General features: G+C 49.6%; 1 protein-coding gene across 2 annotated transcripts in view; it reads right to left on the bottom strand.

Moving 5' to 3' along the window:
* ABTB3 (ankyrin repeat and BTB domain containing 3) overlaps positions 1-18,782 on the bottom strand; it is a gene marked incomplete at both ends in the record, with an annotated part of 308,960 nt that extends 290,178 nt beyond the window's left edge. For both annotated transcript variants that reach the window (XM_079714086.1, XM_079714087.1), the window contains one exon: positions 17,636-18,782. In XM_079714086.1, the coding sequence (XP_079570212.1) occupies positions 17,636-18,782 (1,147 nt within the window). The remainder of the gene's footprint in view (positions 1-17,635) is intronic.
* Positions 18,783-20,239: the final 1,457 nt, after the last annotated feature.

The following is a 20,239-nucleotide window of genomic DNA, read 5'->3' as shown; positions in this document are numbered from 1 at the left end:
GGGTGACACGGGATGGTCCCTCCAAAGATAGGGTGGCTAGAGTTTTGGAAGATGTTAAAACCATGTATATGACAGTCTACAAAATTTTAGCTATCAAAACTCAGAAGATATGGCAAATGTTTGATTTCTGACAATTCTGCTGAGCTGATGTAGGCACTTGTGCATGCGTGTGCGTACACACACACACACACACACACACACACACAGTGGCTGCCTGCTTCTCGGGTCTCTGCTGCAGTAACAACTACTTCCCTTCACTTTATCCAAACGAAAACAAACTGAAGCTTTCCTTGATGTACGACGCATGATCAATAACCTCCCACTTCTCTTTTCATAGAAAACTCATTTTACTTTAAGGCAAACATGATGAGTGATTAAGATCCATAACAGAGACCCTGTGGATGGAATACATAAGGATTTCTGACTGTGACAGTCCTTGCAATGGAAAACTTTTGGCAAATTGAAGACCTAGCCGGCAGCATGTCTACCACAGGGCACACCCATCTTTCCAGGTACCCAGGAAAGACCTCTTTGGTGTGGGGACGGGATGGATTTTACAGCTGAGCTGAGCACCCTGGGCTTTGTGAGCCTCTACACGTGTTTTCCTTCAGCAAGAGTGAGCTCAGGCTGGGCCACCTGTTCCTCTAGAAAGTTCCACTATAGGGGAGGCTCAAGTAGCCCATGATGGAGGCCCCTTCCTTTGGGGCCAGTGGGAAGTTGGTGAAGGGTCCATCTGCAGTCTGCAGAGCCCACAGAAGCTCTGATAATCCAGAGGTTACCTCCTCCCACGGCCCCTTCTCTATTCTTTCTGAGTGGACAATCCACACACTTACTGACCTTCAAGGAGCAGCATCTGAAGCCCAAATCAGAATGGTCTGGGGGGTCCCTCCTATGGCTGAAAATGGAAAGGTGGGAGCCAGGGTCAGACTCAAGGTTCCACTGAGACCTGAGAGGATGCAGGGGAAGGAGAGAATAACTCTATACATCCAAAGGTTGGGGGATCCAAAGGCTGGGGTAATCTCTACATCTTGATGAGTCTTCAGATGGGGCCCCTGTGTACTATTCACACATCTGCTTGGGATAGTCAGTCCAACTTCTCAAAATACTTGAGTGCCAAGAATGCTCATGGAGTGCTATTGGGAAGCACAGAAAGAGCAGCCAACAGGGTTAACGGGAAAGCCTGAGGATAACGCACCAGGTGACTGGGGTAGGAATCCCAGGTCCTGCTCCCCCAGTGCGTGGCCTGGAGTGAGTCCCTGAGCTTGTCTGAGTCAGTTTCCCTGACTGGGAGGTGGAACTAACAACACTGACCTCAACGGCGGGGTTGGAGGGCTTAATGAGAGAATACCGGGAAATTAATTGCTCAGCAAATCCTGGCGCAGCAGACCTCCATAAACGGGACCCAGCGTTAACCACAACTAAGGAAAGAAAACAAAGCCATGTTTCTTTTGTTCCTGGGGCAGCATGGCATGGTGGAGAGACGCCAATCTGGGGGTTCAGGGAGCTGAGGCTGGCCACACCGTAAACTCAGAACTTTCTACCTCTAAAGCTCGGGATTTTGTCTCACCTACTGAGCTCGCTCATCTGCCAGTGGCTGTGTGGCCTCACACATGTCTATTCATCCCTGTGGTTCTCAGGTGTCTGCTTTGCAAAATCCGCCTGATACCCAGACTACGCTGCATCAGGAGAGCTGGGCAGGCTCCTTCCAGTTCTAAGATGCAAGAGTCTCTGCAGACACAGCTTTCAACTTGGAATTAGAGCAAGGTGCCATCTCACAGGAAGAAACCGGGTATAAAGGAATAATGAGCAATCATTTCTTTTCTGTTCTTCAAAGAGAAGCAAGCTTTGAAAAGGAGAGATCGTCAGTGCAGAGAAGTCAGAAACAGAGGAAGACACCCAGCCAGTTAGCCAATGGTTAGCACCGGGCTTCCTGTCCTTGAAGTTCCATTGATTCATGGTTCATTTCACAGACCACAAATATTTATTCCATGCCCACTATATGCCAGGTGATTGTGGTGAATGAATCAGACAAGCTCCCCTGCTTGAATGGAGCTTACATTCTATGGCCTCCTTCATTCATTGAACAAATATGTTTAAGTGCCTACTATGTGCCAGATATGGTACCAGAGATGCAAAGATGAAGAAGACATAGTCTGACTTGTAAGGATTAACAGGTGAGTGAACTATTCAGTATAACCTGATGAGTGCCATAATAATAGAGGTTTCAGATGACTGGGGAATGATAATCCCAACAATAACAGCTGACACGCATCGAGCACTCACTACCCCAAACTCAGTGCATATAAATGTCATGTCACTTCATTTTTTATCCCCAAAATACTCCTACGAGGTGGCCACTCTTACAGAGGAGGAAACTGAGGCTGAGAGAGAAGACCTTGTCCAAGGTGGCACAGCCAGTAAGGGATGGCCCTGGGATGGGCACCCAGGCTTCTGGCCTCAGACCCTTGGTTACATGACATGATACACCATGTTGACTGCTCTCCAAAGCATCAACCAGATTAGACATTTTGGTGGTAAATAACTTAAGACCCTGTGAGTCACAATATCCTAAAGTCACCATCTTCTATGTTGGGGTTTAGGAATTCAGGACGGATCCTTTCTGTTTATGTAAAATTGGTTTAGCCACAAAACCCCTTAGAAAAAAATATACATGTTTCTTTAATACAGAGGCAAGCCAGTTTGAACCTCAGACCTTTGAAAACCACAGGTGAATGTGCCGACTTCAACAAATGAAAGCAAGCACTTTGGCATGGAAAGTTGGAATGTGTCTGGCTGGACAGGGTTATTTTGGGTTCCAAGACAGCTTTGATAGCAGTTCTACCTCTGCTCCGTCATATCAGAAATGCCACCTGGGAGGTGAGGATGCAGCAGTCAGCGGGGGAGGAACAAAAAGAAGAGCTTTGCATCAGGCAGCGAGCCGAACTGCAAATAATTGTGAGGATGGGGAGAGGAGAGTCACGTTCGACTCTGAAACATCTGGTTAGTGGACCCTGCATTCTACCAGTTCTTCCTTTTCCCAGTATTGGTTCCCCTCATTCCCTTTTTCTCTTTTCCATCTCTTTTGGGTCCAGGAGCTCTACAAGATTCCAAGCACAGCACTTAGCTTTCTCCCCTCTCACCACCCCACTTCGCTCAGTGCTTCTCCGAGCCTCAGCGGGACACGCTCTCCTGGATTGTCTCCACAGCCAAAGCCAAAGCACATTGTGTGATTCCCTGCTCCCTGGGTAGCCTGAGCCTCCTGGGATGTCAGAGCAGCAAGGACTTGCTAATCCTCCAGGCCAGTGCCTTTCAAATTTGATCTGGCAACAGAATCCCTTTTTCAAATGCATCTTATGCAAAAGTCCGATATAAAAACAGAGGAAAGGGTAGCAACTCTGATGAAATGTGTGTGTGTGCGGGGAGTCTCCCCATGTGACCCCTGTAGGACTCCCTAAGGCCCTTTACAGGAACCTAAGACTCAAGAAAGCCCAGACTGAAGTCAACAATTTGGCCTAATTCTCTCAATTTATAGATGACATACTGAGGCCATTTTGCCTCCATCCCTTTGAGAAAACATCCAAAACATCCTTCTGGTTCACTATGGTTAGTGTGATTCCCATTAAGCACATCAGTGATGCTTGTTCACTGGGCCTCAAACAGTGCCCAGTGATAGCAGGCAGAAATATTCCCACAGCTCGGGGAGCAGTGGTGGGAACTACCTTGCTTGTCACATGACACAGTTGATCACTTTCTCCTCCTAGATATTTTCTTCTGTTGTCTTTTAAGATATTTTCTGGCTCTCCGTCTTACTGGCTGCTCCTTCTCAGTCTCCTTTGCTGGGTTCTCCTCTTCTGCCCAGGTCAAGGAAGGGCTCCATCCTGGTCCTCCGGTCTCTTCTACATTCACTCCTTAGGTGACCTTGTCCTGTCTCATGGCTTTAAAAACAACTCGCATGCTCCCAGCTCCCAAATTTGTATCTCCAAACCATCCTCTCTCGTGAACACCAGCCATGGCTATCCAACTACTACCTGACAGCTCCACCTGGATGTCTGAAAGGCACCTCAAACTTAGTACATCCCGATCTGGACTTCAGATCTTTCCACTATTCCAAACCTGCTCTTTCCAAGGTCTTTCCCACCTAGTTTATGGCAACTCCACCCTTCCCTTTGTTCAGACTGAACCCTGGAGGCATCCTTTTTTTTTTTTTTCCCAAGTTATCCCCCCTCCCTTTGGTAACCATAAGTTTGTTTTCTATGTCTGTGAGTTTGCTTCTGTTTGGTAAATGAGTTCATTTGCACTATTTTTTAGATTCCACATATAAGTGATATCACATATTTGTCTTTCTCTGTCTGGCTTACTTCACTTAGTATGATCATCTCTAGGTCCATCCATGTTGCTGCAAGTGGCATTATTTCATTCTTTTTTATGGCTGAGCAATATTCCATTGTATATATGTACCACATCTTTATCCATTCAGCTGCTGATGGAGCCTTAGGGTGCTTCCATGTCTTGGCTATTATAAATAGTATGACTATGAACATTGGGGTGCGTGTATCTTTTTGAATTAGAGTTTTCCATATATATACCCAGGAGTGGGGTTGATGGATCATATGGTAACTCTGATTTTAGTTTTCTAAGGAACCTCCACAGTTGTCCATAGTGGCTGCACCAATTTACATTCTCACCAACAGTGTAGGAGGGTTCCCTTTTCTCCACACCGTCCCTGGAGGCATCCTTGACTCCTCTTGTTCTCTCACACCCCACACCCAGTGCAGCAACATCTTGCTGACTCTTCCTTTCCATTATGACCCAAATCCAATCACTTCTTAGCACACCTGCACTGCTACCACCCTGGCCCAGGCCACCGTCATCTCCTATCTGGATTATTGTAAGAGCCTCCACACACCGGTCTCCCTGCCTTCCCTCCTGCTCTTGTAGAGTCTATTTTTGACCAGCAGCCAAAGTGATTCTTTCTATTTTGTTTTATTTTTAAAGGAAGAATGGGATTTTATTTATTCATTTATTCATTTATTTATCTGTATTTATTTATGGCTGCGTTGGTCTCCATTGCTGCACGTGAGCTTTCTCTAGTTGTGGCAAGCGGGGGCTACTCTTTGTTGCGGTGCGCGGGCTTCTCATTGCGGTGGCTTCTCTTGTTGTGGAGCACAGGCTCTAGCACACAGGCTTCAGCAGTTGTGGCGCATGGGCCTAGTTGCTCCCTGGCATGTGGGATCTTCCTGGACCAAGGCTCAAACCCGTGTCCCCTGAATTGGCAGGTGGATTCTTAACCACTGTGCCACAAGGGAAGTCACCAAAGTGATTCTTTTTAAATCCTAAGTCAGACCTTCAAAACCTGAGTCAAAATCCTGCAGTGGCTTCCTAGTTCACGGAGAGCAAAACCCAAAGTCTACAGTAGCCTATGAGGACCTACCCCAGCTGGCTCCTAGGGACTCTCTGTTTTCCTGTCTTATCCCTCTTGGCTCTCTCACTTCTCTCCATCACAATGGCTTCTTTGCTATTCCTACCTCAGAGCCTTTATACTGGCTATATCTCTCTGCCTGGAACACTCTTCCCACAGATACTCACATGGTAAACCCCTCACCACCTTCACCTCTCCCTGCACCAACATCACATTGTCATTGAGACCACCCTGACCACACTATTTATAATTACAACCCACCATCACCAGCCCTCCAGATCCGCCTTACTCTGATTTATTTCTTCCATGGTAGATATCAACTTCTAACATCCTATATTATTCACTTATGTTGACTGTTTAGGGTCTCCCTCCACTAGAATGCAAGTTCTATGAAGGCAAGAATTTTTGTCTGTTTGTGCACTGATGTATGCTAAGTGCCCAGAACCATGCCTCTTCCATAATAGGCTCTCAATAAACATTTTTGGGATGAATGAATGATTATCTTGCAGCTTGCAGATCACTTTCACATCTGAGGACTCATTTGAGCCTCAAAACTCTGCTGGTTTTTTTCAGATAAGAAAACAAGCCCAGAGAGACTAAATCGCTAGTCTGAGATCACACAGCTTGTTCCACAGTGGGTCTCATGCCCTCCTCTTCTGTCCTTAAACCCTCAAGTGCATCTGATCTGACCACACTGGTGCCAATCTCTCCAAGGCCCAGGCCCCACCTGCCTCCCCAAACTCATAGCCCGGCTTGCTGGGGACCACATTTACAGGCTCAGTACACAGGATGCTTCCCGCCCCCCCACCCAGAGGAGCATTTGTACACTTTCACTCAAATGAACTCATATCTGGTTTCTAGGGACCATGTGACATAGACATCATCTTCCAAGGCCAGATTCTAACCCAAAGACCCTCCTCCCAAATACAGGAGGGACACTGATACGCTGCCCACCCCCAGCCTTCTGTGAACACACATTATCGCCACAACTGGACATTCTGTAAGGAATGAGGGAGGAGGTGCGGGCAGCAGGGAGGGGAGAGAGACACTGCAAATCAAGAAGAGGTCCTCCTCGTTCTTTCTTACCAATCAGAGGCTGAAATGTGGGGTCACAAGTACAACTTAATAACTGCTTCTAGCCTCCTGCTGAGAAATTTCTTTCGGGCCTGAGTCCCAGGAAGAGCTACAGCAGCTAGTTTATTTCTGTCTCATCCATCACACTGAATTGTGTATCTGCTCACCATGGCTCCTTTTTTGCACAGGCTACTGGGAAACCCGAGGGCAGCAAATCCTGGTTTTCAGGCCTTCAGACTCCAGGACCTATACCAGAGGCCCCCTGGGGCCCTGGTTCTCCAACTCGCAGATGGCATATTGTGGGATTTCTTGGCCTCCATAGCCACGTGAGCCAATTCCTGTTATACCTCTGTTTCTTTGAAGAACCCTAACACAGGGGTAAACACTCAATCAGTGTTAGCTTTTACCGTCACTAAGTGCTGGTAATCGTTTTCCAAAGTGTTGCCTCTTTTGACACTTGTAACTTTGTATGAATACCAGAACCTGGTAGTATCATGATTTCCCATTCTTACATGAGAAAACAGGTTCAGAGGGATCGCAGCCTGTCCAAGGTCGCACAGCATGGGTACACCCTGCTACGCCTGAGCCTAGGTCTTCCCCCTCACTGGAGTACTCATCTCCCCTCCTGTACCCCCTCCTCCCCCCTCCCCAGGCTCCCAGCAGCCCCCAGAGTTTCCACATGATGGGACCATCAGAGGCCATGAAATCACCAGCTTGCTCTTGGTCTGTTCCTTAATCCACAGCTCTCGTGCTGGGAGGAAGGAGGACTTCGAGCAGCAACCAAATCAGCAACAGCAGGGGAAGCAGGTGGGGAGGCGTGGAGGAGGTCGGGATGCAGAGAGAGGCTGGGGCCCCACCCCTGGCCCCTGGAACTGAGCCTTTGGTCCCACACCTGCACCAGCCTGCACCAGTGATCTGAATATGAAGCATCGAGAGACTCATAAACTGGCCCCCAAAATGGCAGCTGCAGGACGGAGCGAGCAGGAGTGGGGGTGAGGGTAGGTTTCTAAAGACAGAGGAACAGATGCAGAATTCGGAGACGCTGACCCGTGGAGGAGATGCCCGGTCCTTCTCCCCTGCCGGCCCTGATGGAAAACTCCAACATGGGAAGAGAATTTTGAGTCTTAACCCCAACCCCACACCGGGCCCCAAATGTCTCGTCTCCCTGTGCTGGTCACAGCCAGCCCAGAAGCACAAGGGAGGGGCAGCTGGACTCAGCCCACATCGGAGGGGGCTTGGTCCTCGGGCCCCATGAACCGCTCCTAAGCAGGTCCTGCCATGGGTGCAGTTTTACATCGGGGTGATTCTTTGTGAATAAACTAAACCTGCCTCAGGCCTGCAAGCTGCATGAGGGCAGGAACCATGTGTAGTTTTGCTCACAAGGGTGAACCCAGGCCCTAACCCTCAAAGTCAGCCAGAAAAAGGCTGTAGGGGCTGAGGGAGGAGGCCGAGGGAGGGAAACACCATGTATCCATGTATGCTCCCCAGTACTTGACATTTTAGAGGTATCGAGAGAGAGACAGAGACAGAGACAGAGAGAGACAGAGAGGCAGAGAGAGAGCGGGAGACAGAGAGGGAGGGAGGGAGGGAGAGGGAGAGAGAGAGAGAGAGGGAGGGAGGGAGAGGGAGGCAGGAGGTGATCTGTGTGTGCACGTTTGTCACACACATCCTGAGCCCCTGGGTGGCACTGTGAGCTGGGATTAGGAAGAAACAATGGCACACGCTACCCGAGAACCCCCACTGAATCCAAGCAACCTCAGCTTCCTTAAGGTCCCACTCACCCTGTAGAGCTTCCTCTCTGATTTGCTTTCAGATGTTAATGTACTGGGGAACCACTAATTTGATTCTACCTTCAGCACACCTGATCTGCACAGTAATTGCTTTCCTTGGCTCAAGCTATGGAGACCTCTGCAAGCTTCCAGACTAGCATTCCCTTCTGCTGTGAGACGTACGTAGAGTAAAACCCGCAATGTTACACCCAGGTGGCAAATTAATCTCCAAAACTGCTGTCTGTCGTCAAGGCAGCCTCTCACCCCACTCTGCCTCCCAGGAGTGATCTGGTTTGGAGGAGACAGTGCATCACAGTGGAGGGGAGATGGGCTAAGAATCCAGAAACCTGGGATACTGGTCCAGATCTGCCATGTGACCTTGTGACCTTGGGCAAGGCAGTATCTCGCTCTGGACCTCAGTTTTCCCATCTGTAAAATGTGAGAGTTGAACCAGAAGCTCCGTTGGGATGAGGCGTGGCACAGGTGGGAGGAAGGTGGAATGCGACGTCCCTCAGGCTCAAGTTCAAATCCCTGCTCTGCCATTTATTGTCTTAGCAACTCTGGGAAAGTTACTAAATGTTTCACAGCCTCAGATTCTTCTTGTGTAAGATGGAGGTGATGACAATACCTGACTGCCCTTCCCACATTCACCCTTCCCTTCCTGTCTGCTTTCTGCACTGCAGCCAACATGAGCTTTTTAGAACACAAATCTGATCACAGCATCTCCCTCCTTAAAAGCTTCCAAAGGCTCTCCAGTGTCCTTGGGAAAGACAGACTCCTTAATCTGGCAGGTGCTTAGTCCAGCTCCACTCACTTGGTTCTCCCATTCCAGCCACACTGGCTGCTTTCCTCCTTACCGAACTCCCTTCTGCCACAGGCCCTTTGCACATTCTGTTTGCATTCATGGAGTACTCTTCTACCTTTTCAACCAAATACACCATTCTTCAACCTCATTCAAGCCTCACTCTTCCTTGCTTCCTATCCTCACTCCTGACTACATCCAGAGCCTCAGTAAAGACTCTTACAGCCTCATGCATCTCTCCTTTGTAGCTACTGCCACAGCTGTAAATTTACATCTGCATGATTGATTGTTTGATGACACAACTAAGTCCACTACAGGCCTGCAATCTCCATGAGGGCAGAGACCATGTTGCTTAACATCTAACACAGTGCCTGTAGAAAAAGTCGTAATGAACATAATAAAATCCAACAATGCCAACATTTATTAAGCAATTTCTACATGCCAGTCACCTCCCAAAAGCTCTAAGAATTAGGTTTTATTATCTTTCTCATTTAACAAAAGAGAAGACTGAATAACAGAGAGGTTAGGTAACTTGCCCAATATCACACAGCTAGTGAGTGGTCAAATCATGTAAGTCTGGTTACTGGCAAACTACTTAAAACCTTTCACTCAATAAAATGAAGCAGGGTACAGGGAACAGATCTTTAAGCAAGGAGGCTGGCACTTCTTAAGCATTTAATAATAATAATAATTGCTAACAGACAGTGAGTTTTTATGATATGTTCAATATTATTCTGAGGATTTTACATAAATTAACTCATGCTCCCAATGATCCTCAGTGGTGGAGGGGGGAGCACTACCATTATCCTCATTTAACAGATGAGGAAACTGAGGCTCAGAAAGATTAACTGGCTTGCCCATGGTCACCTGGCTTATGGGTGGTAGAGACTTGGTCCACCTAATTCCAGAGTCTGGGAAAATCCAGTCTGTGATTCTCCGGGAGGACAGATTCCCCACCAAGCCTCATATTTCTACATTCAGTTCTGGTGAGAAGGCCTGAGCTCCTTCTGGCTCTGAGCCTACCCAGCTAGACAGGATATGGAAGGAGCTGTCCCCTGGAGGCCACAAAGCCACCCGCTGCTCTGGGGTCTCGGCTGAGGAGGCTACAAAGCAACGTCATGGACAGCTGGGCAGTGACTCACGGGGCAGCCAGGGAAGAGGAAGCCAGCAGGGGCTAAAAAAAAGACGTATGACCACATATTATACAAAGGAGGATCATCAACCATGACCACCAGCACCAGGGTAAGCACCGTTTCCACTCCACACACTCCTCAAGCTGCCCTGGAGTCCATCTGGGATCCTCTCAGAGTTTCATTTGAACTGGATTTCACCACTGTGCCATAGCTGTTCAGAGCACAGACTCTGGACCCCAAATTCCAACTCTACCCCTTAGTAGCTATGGCATCTCGGACTGGTCACTGAACCTGTCTGAGCCTCAGTTTCCTCCCCCAATAAAATGGGGATAAGAAACACGCACCTCACAAGAACAGTGTGAAGATTAAATGAGCTAACGTGTGTGAACGGCCCCATACAGTACCTGGCTCAGCAACTGTTAGTTCCCGCAGTGGATGAAATGCAGGGGGTGGCAGAGGGGAGAAGACAGGCATGTAGTACAATTTGCCTGGAGCACCCACTCTTTTCGATTCATATTTTAACCATGCCTGAGAGCTTCACACCAATTCGTTGTTAATCCATATAGCATCCCACTTCCAGAACAGGATGAAAATAACAAGAATAATAAAGATAAAGGATAACAGCTGTTAAGTATATACCACGTACGAGACACTGGGGAAAACACTTTGCACCCACCATATTATTATTTTAATATTACTTTGATCTTCATAAACATTCCATAAGGCAGTCCAGAGCCAGACTGCCCCAGTTCAAATGTGACCCAAACACTTGCTAGCTGTGTCGCCTTAGTCAAATTCTTGAATTTACTTCCTAATTGACTTCCTAACCTGTAAAATGGGAACAATAATAATATAGCACCTATTTCATATAGTTGTGGTGAGGATTCAAATAGTTAATATATGATGGCGGAGATGTCTAGCACTCTACCAAAAACTGATGCCCCTCTAACAGTACAGAATTGTGGCTGGGAGTGGCTGCCTTGCCAGAGACCATAATTCCCAGCCTCTGATATCTAGTTGAGGCCACATGACTGAATTCTGGTGTTTGGAATGTGGAAGCAATTAGTATACCCACATCCCAGACTCTCCTATAAAAACATCCCCATCCTCCACACTGTTGACCCCAATCAAGGAAGCTCCTGGGAGTCACGTGTTCCAGAGGGCAGACCCTCCATCAGATTCCATGGAACACAGTGCTTCCCTACCCTCCCTTCAACTGGACTCAACAGGAATGAGAAAACAACTTTTATTGTGTTTAGCCACTAAGATGTTAGGGTTTATCTGATGCCACAGCTTGCATTATCCTAACAAATAAAGAAATTGACACCGTAAGTGGGTTCCTTACATATGTGGCATTGGCTTAGAAGTCAGATGGTGGGGTATGATGTTTGAGGCTGGAAAACTGGAGCGCCATGTTATACAGCAATTAAAGGCTTGGTTAAACTGTCACCTATGATAACTTAGAAGGCAGAACTCATGCCTACTGAGCCTGTAAGCGCTAGAGGAAAAAGGACTGAAAATAATAGTAAGAGTTTGCTGCTTGTCCCTGGCTGAGTTTAGCAAGGTATTAGGGAAAGAGAGGATCTCAGGCATGAATTAGTCAGTTTGCAAGTAAAACTGGAAAGGAATAGTGGACACATGAAGAAGACAATATTCCTAGATCCCAAACAATAAGAGCAAAGATTGAGCAGACTTCTAAGTGAAATAAATATCAGATGAAGTGTATAAGCTTCCCACCACATAAGCCTGATGGCCTCAAGGTAGCTGTCATTAAGTTGAGTGAGAAATAGAGGAATGGGGTTAAGAAAGCCAAGAAATAATCCAGGCTTGAGAATTAGGTCTAGGAAATAACTTTGACTGCTGGCACACTAGACGTCATAGATGAAAATCCTACTAAGTTGTTGTGGGAATTGTTTTAGCAAAATCTATAAGCTTGGATTTTAAAAACCTTTTACCGTTAATGCATTAAAACAATCCTTGGGCCCCTTAAAGTTCAAGGGCAGGAACTAGGTTACACAAGATTTAGAGCCTCAAGGAGGTCATATTCCCCAAGACCCACTTCAAGTGTGGCCAAGAGGATTAATGGACAAAGAAAATCCTGCCACAGGGCAGAGTCACGACCATGGAGGACAATGAACCAGGAAACTGCTTCCAGAGAGCAGAATCAGGGCTTAAGCAAGGAACCTCACCCACTTCCAGGGCACGGTCACACAGTGTCTGCTTGGCAAGATTTCATAACTACTAAGGGCCAGTGACTTCTGTGTGTCTTCCACTGTTGCTTTTTCCTAATGGGTTATCCTCCAATATGGTATATGGGCACAGAGGGGAAGATAATGAGTCTCTTTTAGCTCATGGGTCTCTGAACCATAAGAAGTCATATTCAATCCCATGGATAGGACAGGAATTCACCCAAAGATCTTGAACTTTAAGTTGGAAGCACTGATTGGCTAGAACATGAATATCCTCCCTTAGGGGAAGGGAAGCATGTTTTGTGTGTGAGAAGAAGGAGGCACATAGATATTTGGTGGCCAAGGGCGCCAGTGACACATCTGGCCAATGATATATGGGCATAGTGATGAAGGCTCCTTTCAGGCTTAGCCCATAACACCTTTCTTAAGATCCTCCATACTCTCCTTCTTTCTCTACCTACTGGCTGGATAAATGTCCAAGGAAGGCCCCAAAGTCCACATATTGAAGATAAAGAAAGCACTCTCTCCATCAGTCTTGGTACTTAAATGACCCTCCAGCACCCTCCCACCACACTCCTCCCAAAATCAGACTTTAGTGAGTAAGAAAGGACCTTCTATTGTGTTAAGCTCCTAAGATTTGGGGGTTGCCTTTTATAATAGCTAATATAACGACAACAATTATAACATATAGCACTCTTTGAACAGTGCCTGGCACATAATAAGCACTATACAAGTGTAGCTATTATTATTACAATACCCATTTTACAGACAGGGAAACTGCAAGTTATGGGTGTGTCTGACTCCAAAATCAATTACTATTTTATATTTACTTCTCAGTAAATGATAATCAGACCCATTTTATAGGTAAGTTTGGTGTCTGGCTCAAGGTCACAAATAATAACAGACCCAGAATTAGAGGCCTTTCTTCTATTCAAAGGCCATTAGCCACCCCACCCCTGACCCCAGATCTCCAGGTTGGTCCGCCATTGTTTATTTTGTTGTTATTTTTATGGTGTGTTTCAGGAAACATTCTACTTACAAATGCCCCAGCACTGAACTGGCAAATCTGAATAGAAAACCAAATAACCCTCCACTGACCCGAATTCCAAGTTTTAATTTACATTAAGCTAGTTAATTAAAAACATGCTCTGTGAGCACAGACACTGACATGGCTTGCTGCTGAGATAGCTTCTGCAGTTCTTTGTAAAAAGCTGGGTTTCTTCTGTGATGTTTTTGTCCAGCACAGCAACACTGTACCATGGAACAGCGCGACCAGCTCCGGGGATGTGGACAGGGTGATGGGCGGAGCCAGGGGAGCAGGCAGCAAAACTGCTGAGTAAGCATTTAGTTTATGAGCAAAAGACCTGAACACCAACTTACCCACCAAACCAGTGCTGGTGAGGCGAGGGCTCATGTTAATTAAAGTTTATAAAGTGATTGGGGATCCCAGCAATGAAAGAGATGATTCCAAATCCCCTTATTATTATTATCACCAGCCTGAATAACCTGTTTTTTAAGGAAGAGCCGTTATTATCGAGTGCCTACTATGTGACGGTTGTTTTCACATATCTGATCTGATTTAATCCTTTTAATCACCGTATGTGGTAGGTTTGGGTTTTCTTCCTTTTTCATGTTTTTTTTTTGTTTGTTTTGTTTTGTAATCCTTACTGTGCAGATGAGAAAAACAAATTCAGCAAAATTAAGTCACTTGCTAGAAAGTGGCAGAGCCGAAATTTGAGGCTAGATCTTTCTAAGTGTAAAGCCCTTCTCCCTTTCATCACACCACACTGCCTCTTGCAGTCTTCCCTTCAAATTCTTTCTGCATTTAAAACAAAATTTCATCCAAGGATGCCTATGGCTTTTTTATGTTTCCTTTTTTTTTTTACTGAAGTGTAATTTGCAATACAGAGAAACACACATATCTTAAAGTCACAATGCAATGTGTTTTGACAAATGCAAGTACCCCTGAACCCACACCCCTATAGATAGAAGGGACATTGCTATCACCCCATGAGTCCCATGTGATCCATTTCCTGATTCCTTGAACCGTAGCAGCAGCAAATTAGAAAGGCGGACAGGTGCAGAGATGGCAGTAAGAATGGGCAACCAAGGTAAAAAGACTTGAAAAGATGATTCAAGGAACTCAGAATTCAATCGTTTCTTTCAGGATATCATTGTACAATATTACACAATAGATTGCTCAACTCAACAGGCATCTAATAAGCTCCAACTGTGTACCAGGCCCTCTCAGACTTGACAGAGGATATAAAAATGTGAAATCCAGTACTGCCCAGTTCAGTTTAATAGGAACATATGGTGTGTTAGAACAGAAGGACTGTCAGGCTATCAAGGGCCTCGGTTCAACTGTGTAGGTAATGAAGGGCAGGGAGGATGGCCTGAAGGCAGGGAACTCATCTGTCACTAATGAGCAAAACAGTTAAGTTGCCTGTGCCTCAGTTTCCTCCTCTGTATCATGGGGATAATAGCAGTACTTTTTCAAGGGAATGGTGAAGAGTAAATGGGTCAATATATAGAGTAGTGTTGGATGCATGTTAGCTGTTATTAGCTTGTACCTCAGTACTTGTGCAGCCCCTAGATTTAGTAGCTGCTCAATAAATATTGATGAACAAATGAATTCATGAATGAATAAGTGAGGCTACTGAGTTAAAGGGGGAAAAAGATTATGTAAAGCATGGGCTCCTTAATAAAGCTTGCATATCCGAAAGAATGTCATGCAAAGTAGTTGAAGAAATAGGTTTGATGTTTAATGTATGTTTCACATACCTAAGAAATTAACTGTTCATTTCTTACTGCTTCCTGCCATTTTTAACAAGCCCAAGGAAAAGAGATGAAGAGATCACAATGAAATTACAGTATATCTCATACCAAGAGATGGCAAAGGGGCCCTGAAACCTAGGAGTGAAGCTCTGTGGTGTGGGAAATGCTGTGATGGCAGCAAACCCTAACCACCACACATTCATCCTGCCCCAAACCAGCTCTGCGGTCTTCTCCTTCCTCAAATTATACTTAGTCCAAAAAGGATAAACACAAAATCTGTCTTTAAAAGATGTTAAAGATCATAAAAGTAAAACCAATTTGAAAAAATGCAGAGGCTACTAACAAAAACAGACAGAGCTACAAGAGGACCTGGGGGTGTATTACAGATCTAGGCCCTTATTTTACAGATGAGGACACTGAGACCCAGAGAAGGAAAGTGAGTTATGACCCACAGTCACAACTTCAAGCGAATGGCCAAGGCAGAGGTGGAGCAGGGCACCCAGCGTCCCAAACTGGAGCCCAAAGGGGAACACTCCTTCTTCCCAAAGGACACACAGGAGTGGGAGGAGATTCCAGCAGGTAAGGGTCTGGGGGGCCAGTAGATTGTAATGGGGAGGTAAGAACAGGGGTGGTGGGCGTATGCAGAGGGAAGAAAATTACGCCTCTCTGCACTTTTTATTGGGGTAGGGCTTCAAACAAAGAACTGTCCAGTCCAAAGCTCCTGGGTTTTGCAGATGAATCCTCCTCCTCCTCCGGAAGAAGCACACACAAAGACCAATGCCTTCTCCCAGGTGTTTCCATCTGATCAGGAGTTCACGGGTGGAGGTGGGCAGGCACAAGGAGCCTCACAGGTACCTCCCTTTAGAGGTTTAGCTCTCTACTGGCAGCAGAGGGGGAAGGGCTCTGCCAAAGAGGCCGGAGGAGTCTTGGCGATCAACGCGGAAGTCTCCATCCTGCCCCCACCACACGAACGAGCGCGCGCGCGCGCACACACGCACACGCACACACACACACACACACACACACACGCTTTGCTTCTTCCTTCCCCTCCCCCAACGATGACCAAAGCCAGGTGAGGGGATTGACAACTGGAGGTTCTGTTTCCGAAGGGCTTCTGCGGGAGCTGCTTGCTTCTGCGCACACTCACAGGCACACTTACATACACACGCACGGACGCGCGCACACAGACTCTCACAAATACGCACACACTCCTATGCACACACTTGGCTCCCACGAGAGGCCGGGCCGCGCCCGCTGCATCTCTGCTGCAGCCCCGGGGAAACGACAGGCAGCAACATGAATGAAATCTGCCCAGAAAGACTGCATTTCAGCTCCAACCACGCAACCTCCAGCCAAACCGCCGAATATGTAACAAAGTTTTATTTCGCTTTTGGAGTCTCCAGTTACGCTTCTACCATTTCCTGTGGAAAACTGAAGCTTTGAAGTGTCTAGCTCCGGCTTTCGCAGACAGGCAGGCCCGCCAGCTGGAGCTCTCCGAAACAAGCGCCCCGGGCCCCACCCCTCCGCCACCAGAGCTGCAGGTTCAAACCCACCCAGCTCCAGCCTTCAAAACAGGGGGTGCGGGAAGGAATGACAGAACCTGCTGGAAACGACCTCTTAAACTGACAGTCCCTTCGGAACCCCGCCCCACTCCCATGCTGACCGGGTCCCTTGTGGCGCTCCTTAAGCCAAGTGGTGACGCCTGCACCTCCCAGCCAACCGACAGCGGCAAGAGGTCGGAATCTGGGGGGTCTGCCCATTGCGCAGCAGCCACCAGCTGTGAGCTCTGGCCCTCAAAAACTGCCCCGGAAAAAACTCGGGACCTATAAGCCTTCCCGCTCCACCCTCTCACCACACACACCTCTCCCCGACTGTTTCTAGGCCGAGCGACCTCTCAAACATTCTGCCTTTACGGCCGCAGGGCCCTGCCTTCCTGCGCGCACCGACGGTGTCCTCGAGGGCGCGGGGAAGTATGTTAACTGGACGGCGAGGGCGGAATGCGCCTCCTCCCGAGTTCCAGGGAGCCAAATTCCTGCGCCCGGGTATTTGGCATCTTTAAGGTCAAAAATAAATTTAAATAAATAAAATGTTTAAAATGAAAAAACAACAACAACGAAACACAGGGCTCTGGCAGAAATATGGACTAGGCGCAAATGATCGCACACCTGTGCCTCCAAAGTGGTGCTGGGCTCTTCCCACCGCCTGCCTGAGGCAGCCGCTGCCCCGCCCCGAATCCGGGACGGAACCGCGCCCTCTCGGACTTGGGACCCCTACCAGCGGCGTAAAGTACGCGGATCCCGAAAGCAGGAGGGACCAATGGTGTTTCTAGCCGCCTCCAGCTCGGCGGTTCCCTCGGAGGCTTAAGACAGCAGCGGGCAGCCGGAAGGATGCGGGAGGGGGCCGGGAGGCAAACTTACGACGAGAGTTGGCCGGGTTGGGTGGGAGGGGGCAGCACCCGCGCAGCCACTTACCGCTGGCGTTCTTCCCGCAGATGAGGTGCTGGTAGGGTTGCAGCAGCCCCCAGATCTCGGAGTCGTTGTTGACCGTGTGCTCCAGCGTCTCCACGGTGAACTTGGGCGCCTCGTGGAGCGCGTGGTGGTGGTGATGGTGGTGGTTGGCGGCGGCTGCCGGTGGGGCGGCGGCGGCGGCGGCGGCGGCAGCGACGGCCGGCGGGGCGCAACAGCTGCTGCCCCCGCTGGCGCTGCTGGCTGCGCTGCAGGCGCCGCCGCTCGCCGCTCCCCCTCCTGGCGCCTCCCGCTCCTTATCCGCCAAGGGGGCTGCTCCGGGGCCCGAGCCCTGACCCGGACCGGAGCTGGAGCCCGGGCCCGGGCCGCTGCAGCTCCTGGGCAGCCCGGAGGCCACGACCCGCGCGTAGATGTCCCGGAAAAGGCTCTCCATGCAGGCCGTCAGGTAGATGGCTGCGTGCTCGTGGATGCGCAGCGCCACGCGGCTGTCCACCATCCAGCGGTACACGCGGCCCACGGAGAAGGTGAGGCCGCAGCGCGCCGATTTGCCGCGGCCCAGGCGGTCGCCACCGGCACTGCTCATGTTGTAGAGGGACAGCGCGGCCAGCGCGGCCGCCGTGCAGTGCGCCGCTAGGCCCCAGGACAGCACGATCTCCATGGCGCTCTGGATCTCGTACTTGGTGCACTTAGCGAAGCGCAGGCTCAGGCGCTGCGCCTCTTTGGCGATGCGTACCAGCGCCCGGCTCACCAGCGTCGACAGCTTGGCCAGCGCGTCTTTGGGTAGGCCGCCGGGGGCCACCGAGCCTGCCCGGGGATCCCGCGAGCGCAGTAGCAGCGCCTCCAGCTCCTGGAGGGTCCAGGGGACCTCGTCGAGGTCCGGCAGCAGCCGCGAGCAATGCTGGCCGGCGCAGTCCAGCCCCTCGGAGTCTTCCACCAGGGCAGTGTTGACAGTGTCAAAGCTGTTGTGCCGGCTGTGCATGGAGTCAGCTAGAGGCGGCCAGCAGCTCCCGCCATACGGGGACGCCGGGTGCGAGTCGGAACAGCACAGGGACAAGTTGGAGGAGCGCACCGAGTCCGCCGCGCCACCATAACCCGAGTCCAGCGTTAGATCCTCCAGCGTCCGAACCACGGGCTTCTTACCTCTCCTGGCCATCGCTGCGCCACTTCATGCTGCGGCCGCCGGGGAGCCGAGGGGAAGCAGCAGCGAGGAAAAGCGGGCGCCGGGGCGCGGGAAGAACCGAGTCCGCGCCGCCTCGGCTCACTTTTCCACCAGCCGCTACTACCTACAGTTACTACTTTCGGATGCCTCCCCGAGCCGTCGCCGCTGCAATACGCCGGGCAGAGCAGAGAGTCATCTTCCAGAGCCCGGGCCGGAGCTGGGACACGCTGAGGAGCGAGCCAGGCCGGGGGAGAGGCTCACGCCGGACACGTCCCTTTCTTCCAAAATAAAATAAAACTGTCTGACCCGCTCCCCACCGGGCCGGGCTGGGCGCAGAAACCACTGGGCGCCGGCCTCGGTGTTCGTAGGACGGAAATCGACCCAGATGCCCGCGGCAGCACCTCTGCCGGCAGCTGGCTCTCGGCTCTCGGCTCCCCGGTTCCCGGTTCCCGGCCCGGGGTTCGCTCGCTCGGCGCTCGCCCGCCCGGCACTGAAGCACAGCAGCAACCGCGACAGCTGCAAACCCTACAAAATCCCGCAAGCCACGGGCAGCCCAAGGGGGCGGGCTTATGTAAAGCAGGGCCGGCGAACAGCCAATGGGGTTGGAGGATGCTAATTACCTCTTTTTTTATTCCTCAGCTCCACACAGCCCCGCCCCTCATACACGCCCCCGGCCCGTGACCGAGGCTCCGTGAAGTGGGGAGCCAGGGCCTGAGAATTGGGGGACCTGTGGGAGCGTAGAGACGCAGATGCTACCCCACCCCTCCTCTGCTGTCCCTGCCCTTGAGCCTTTGGCTTTGATATCAGAACAGGAGAATGGTAGGTTGGGCATGTGACCCGCCCACCCACCCACCGAGTTGTGCTCCCCCCAGCGGTTCACAAAGTGTCTGCCTGGGGTCGCTTTCTGCCCCTGCGTTTCGGATTTCACTTTCCTTTTTCTTTCTCTAGTACACAAAGCATGTTTTTTCTCCCTCTCCGGCCTCCCCCACCTTCGGGTCCCCAAACCAATTAATGCGGTCCTCTTTCAGCCCCAGTTTGCCCCAGAGCGGAGGGAAATAAGAAACCAGGCAAGCAGAGGGATCAGGGAAGTGGACATCACTGGAAGGCTGAGTCTCTGGACGTTAGCCGTCTGCCACCAGCACTCATTAACTACATTCCTTCAGTAGCAAGGAGGACGCTGAGCCCATCCTTCAAATGCCTGGGGGTACACTGGAGGGAAGGCTTATGTCCCACTTTGACGTTCTGGTGGGTAATGGTCCAGAGAGCTCAGCTTTAAAAAGGATAAATTTGCACAGAGGAGAGTTTTCTTTTTTGAATAAAGAATGGTATATATGCATGACTTAGTTGCATTTATGTCCAGTGGCATTGTCTTATTTATTTGTCCCCATCCACCAGGGCAGAAACCATATCTTATTCACCTGGGGATCACCAGCTCCCACTGTCTCTGCCTG

The sequence above is a fragment of the Hyperoodon ampullatus genome (assembly GCF_949752795.1).
Source record: "Hyperoodon ampullatus genome assembly, chromosome: 11".
In the NCBI taxonomy this organism is placed as follows: domain Eukaryota; kingdom Metazoa; phylum Chordata; class Mammalia; order Artiodactyla; family Ziphiidae; genus Hyperoodon; species Hyperoodon ampullatus.
This window is presented reverse-complemented; position numbering and strand designations above follow the sequence as displayed.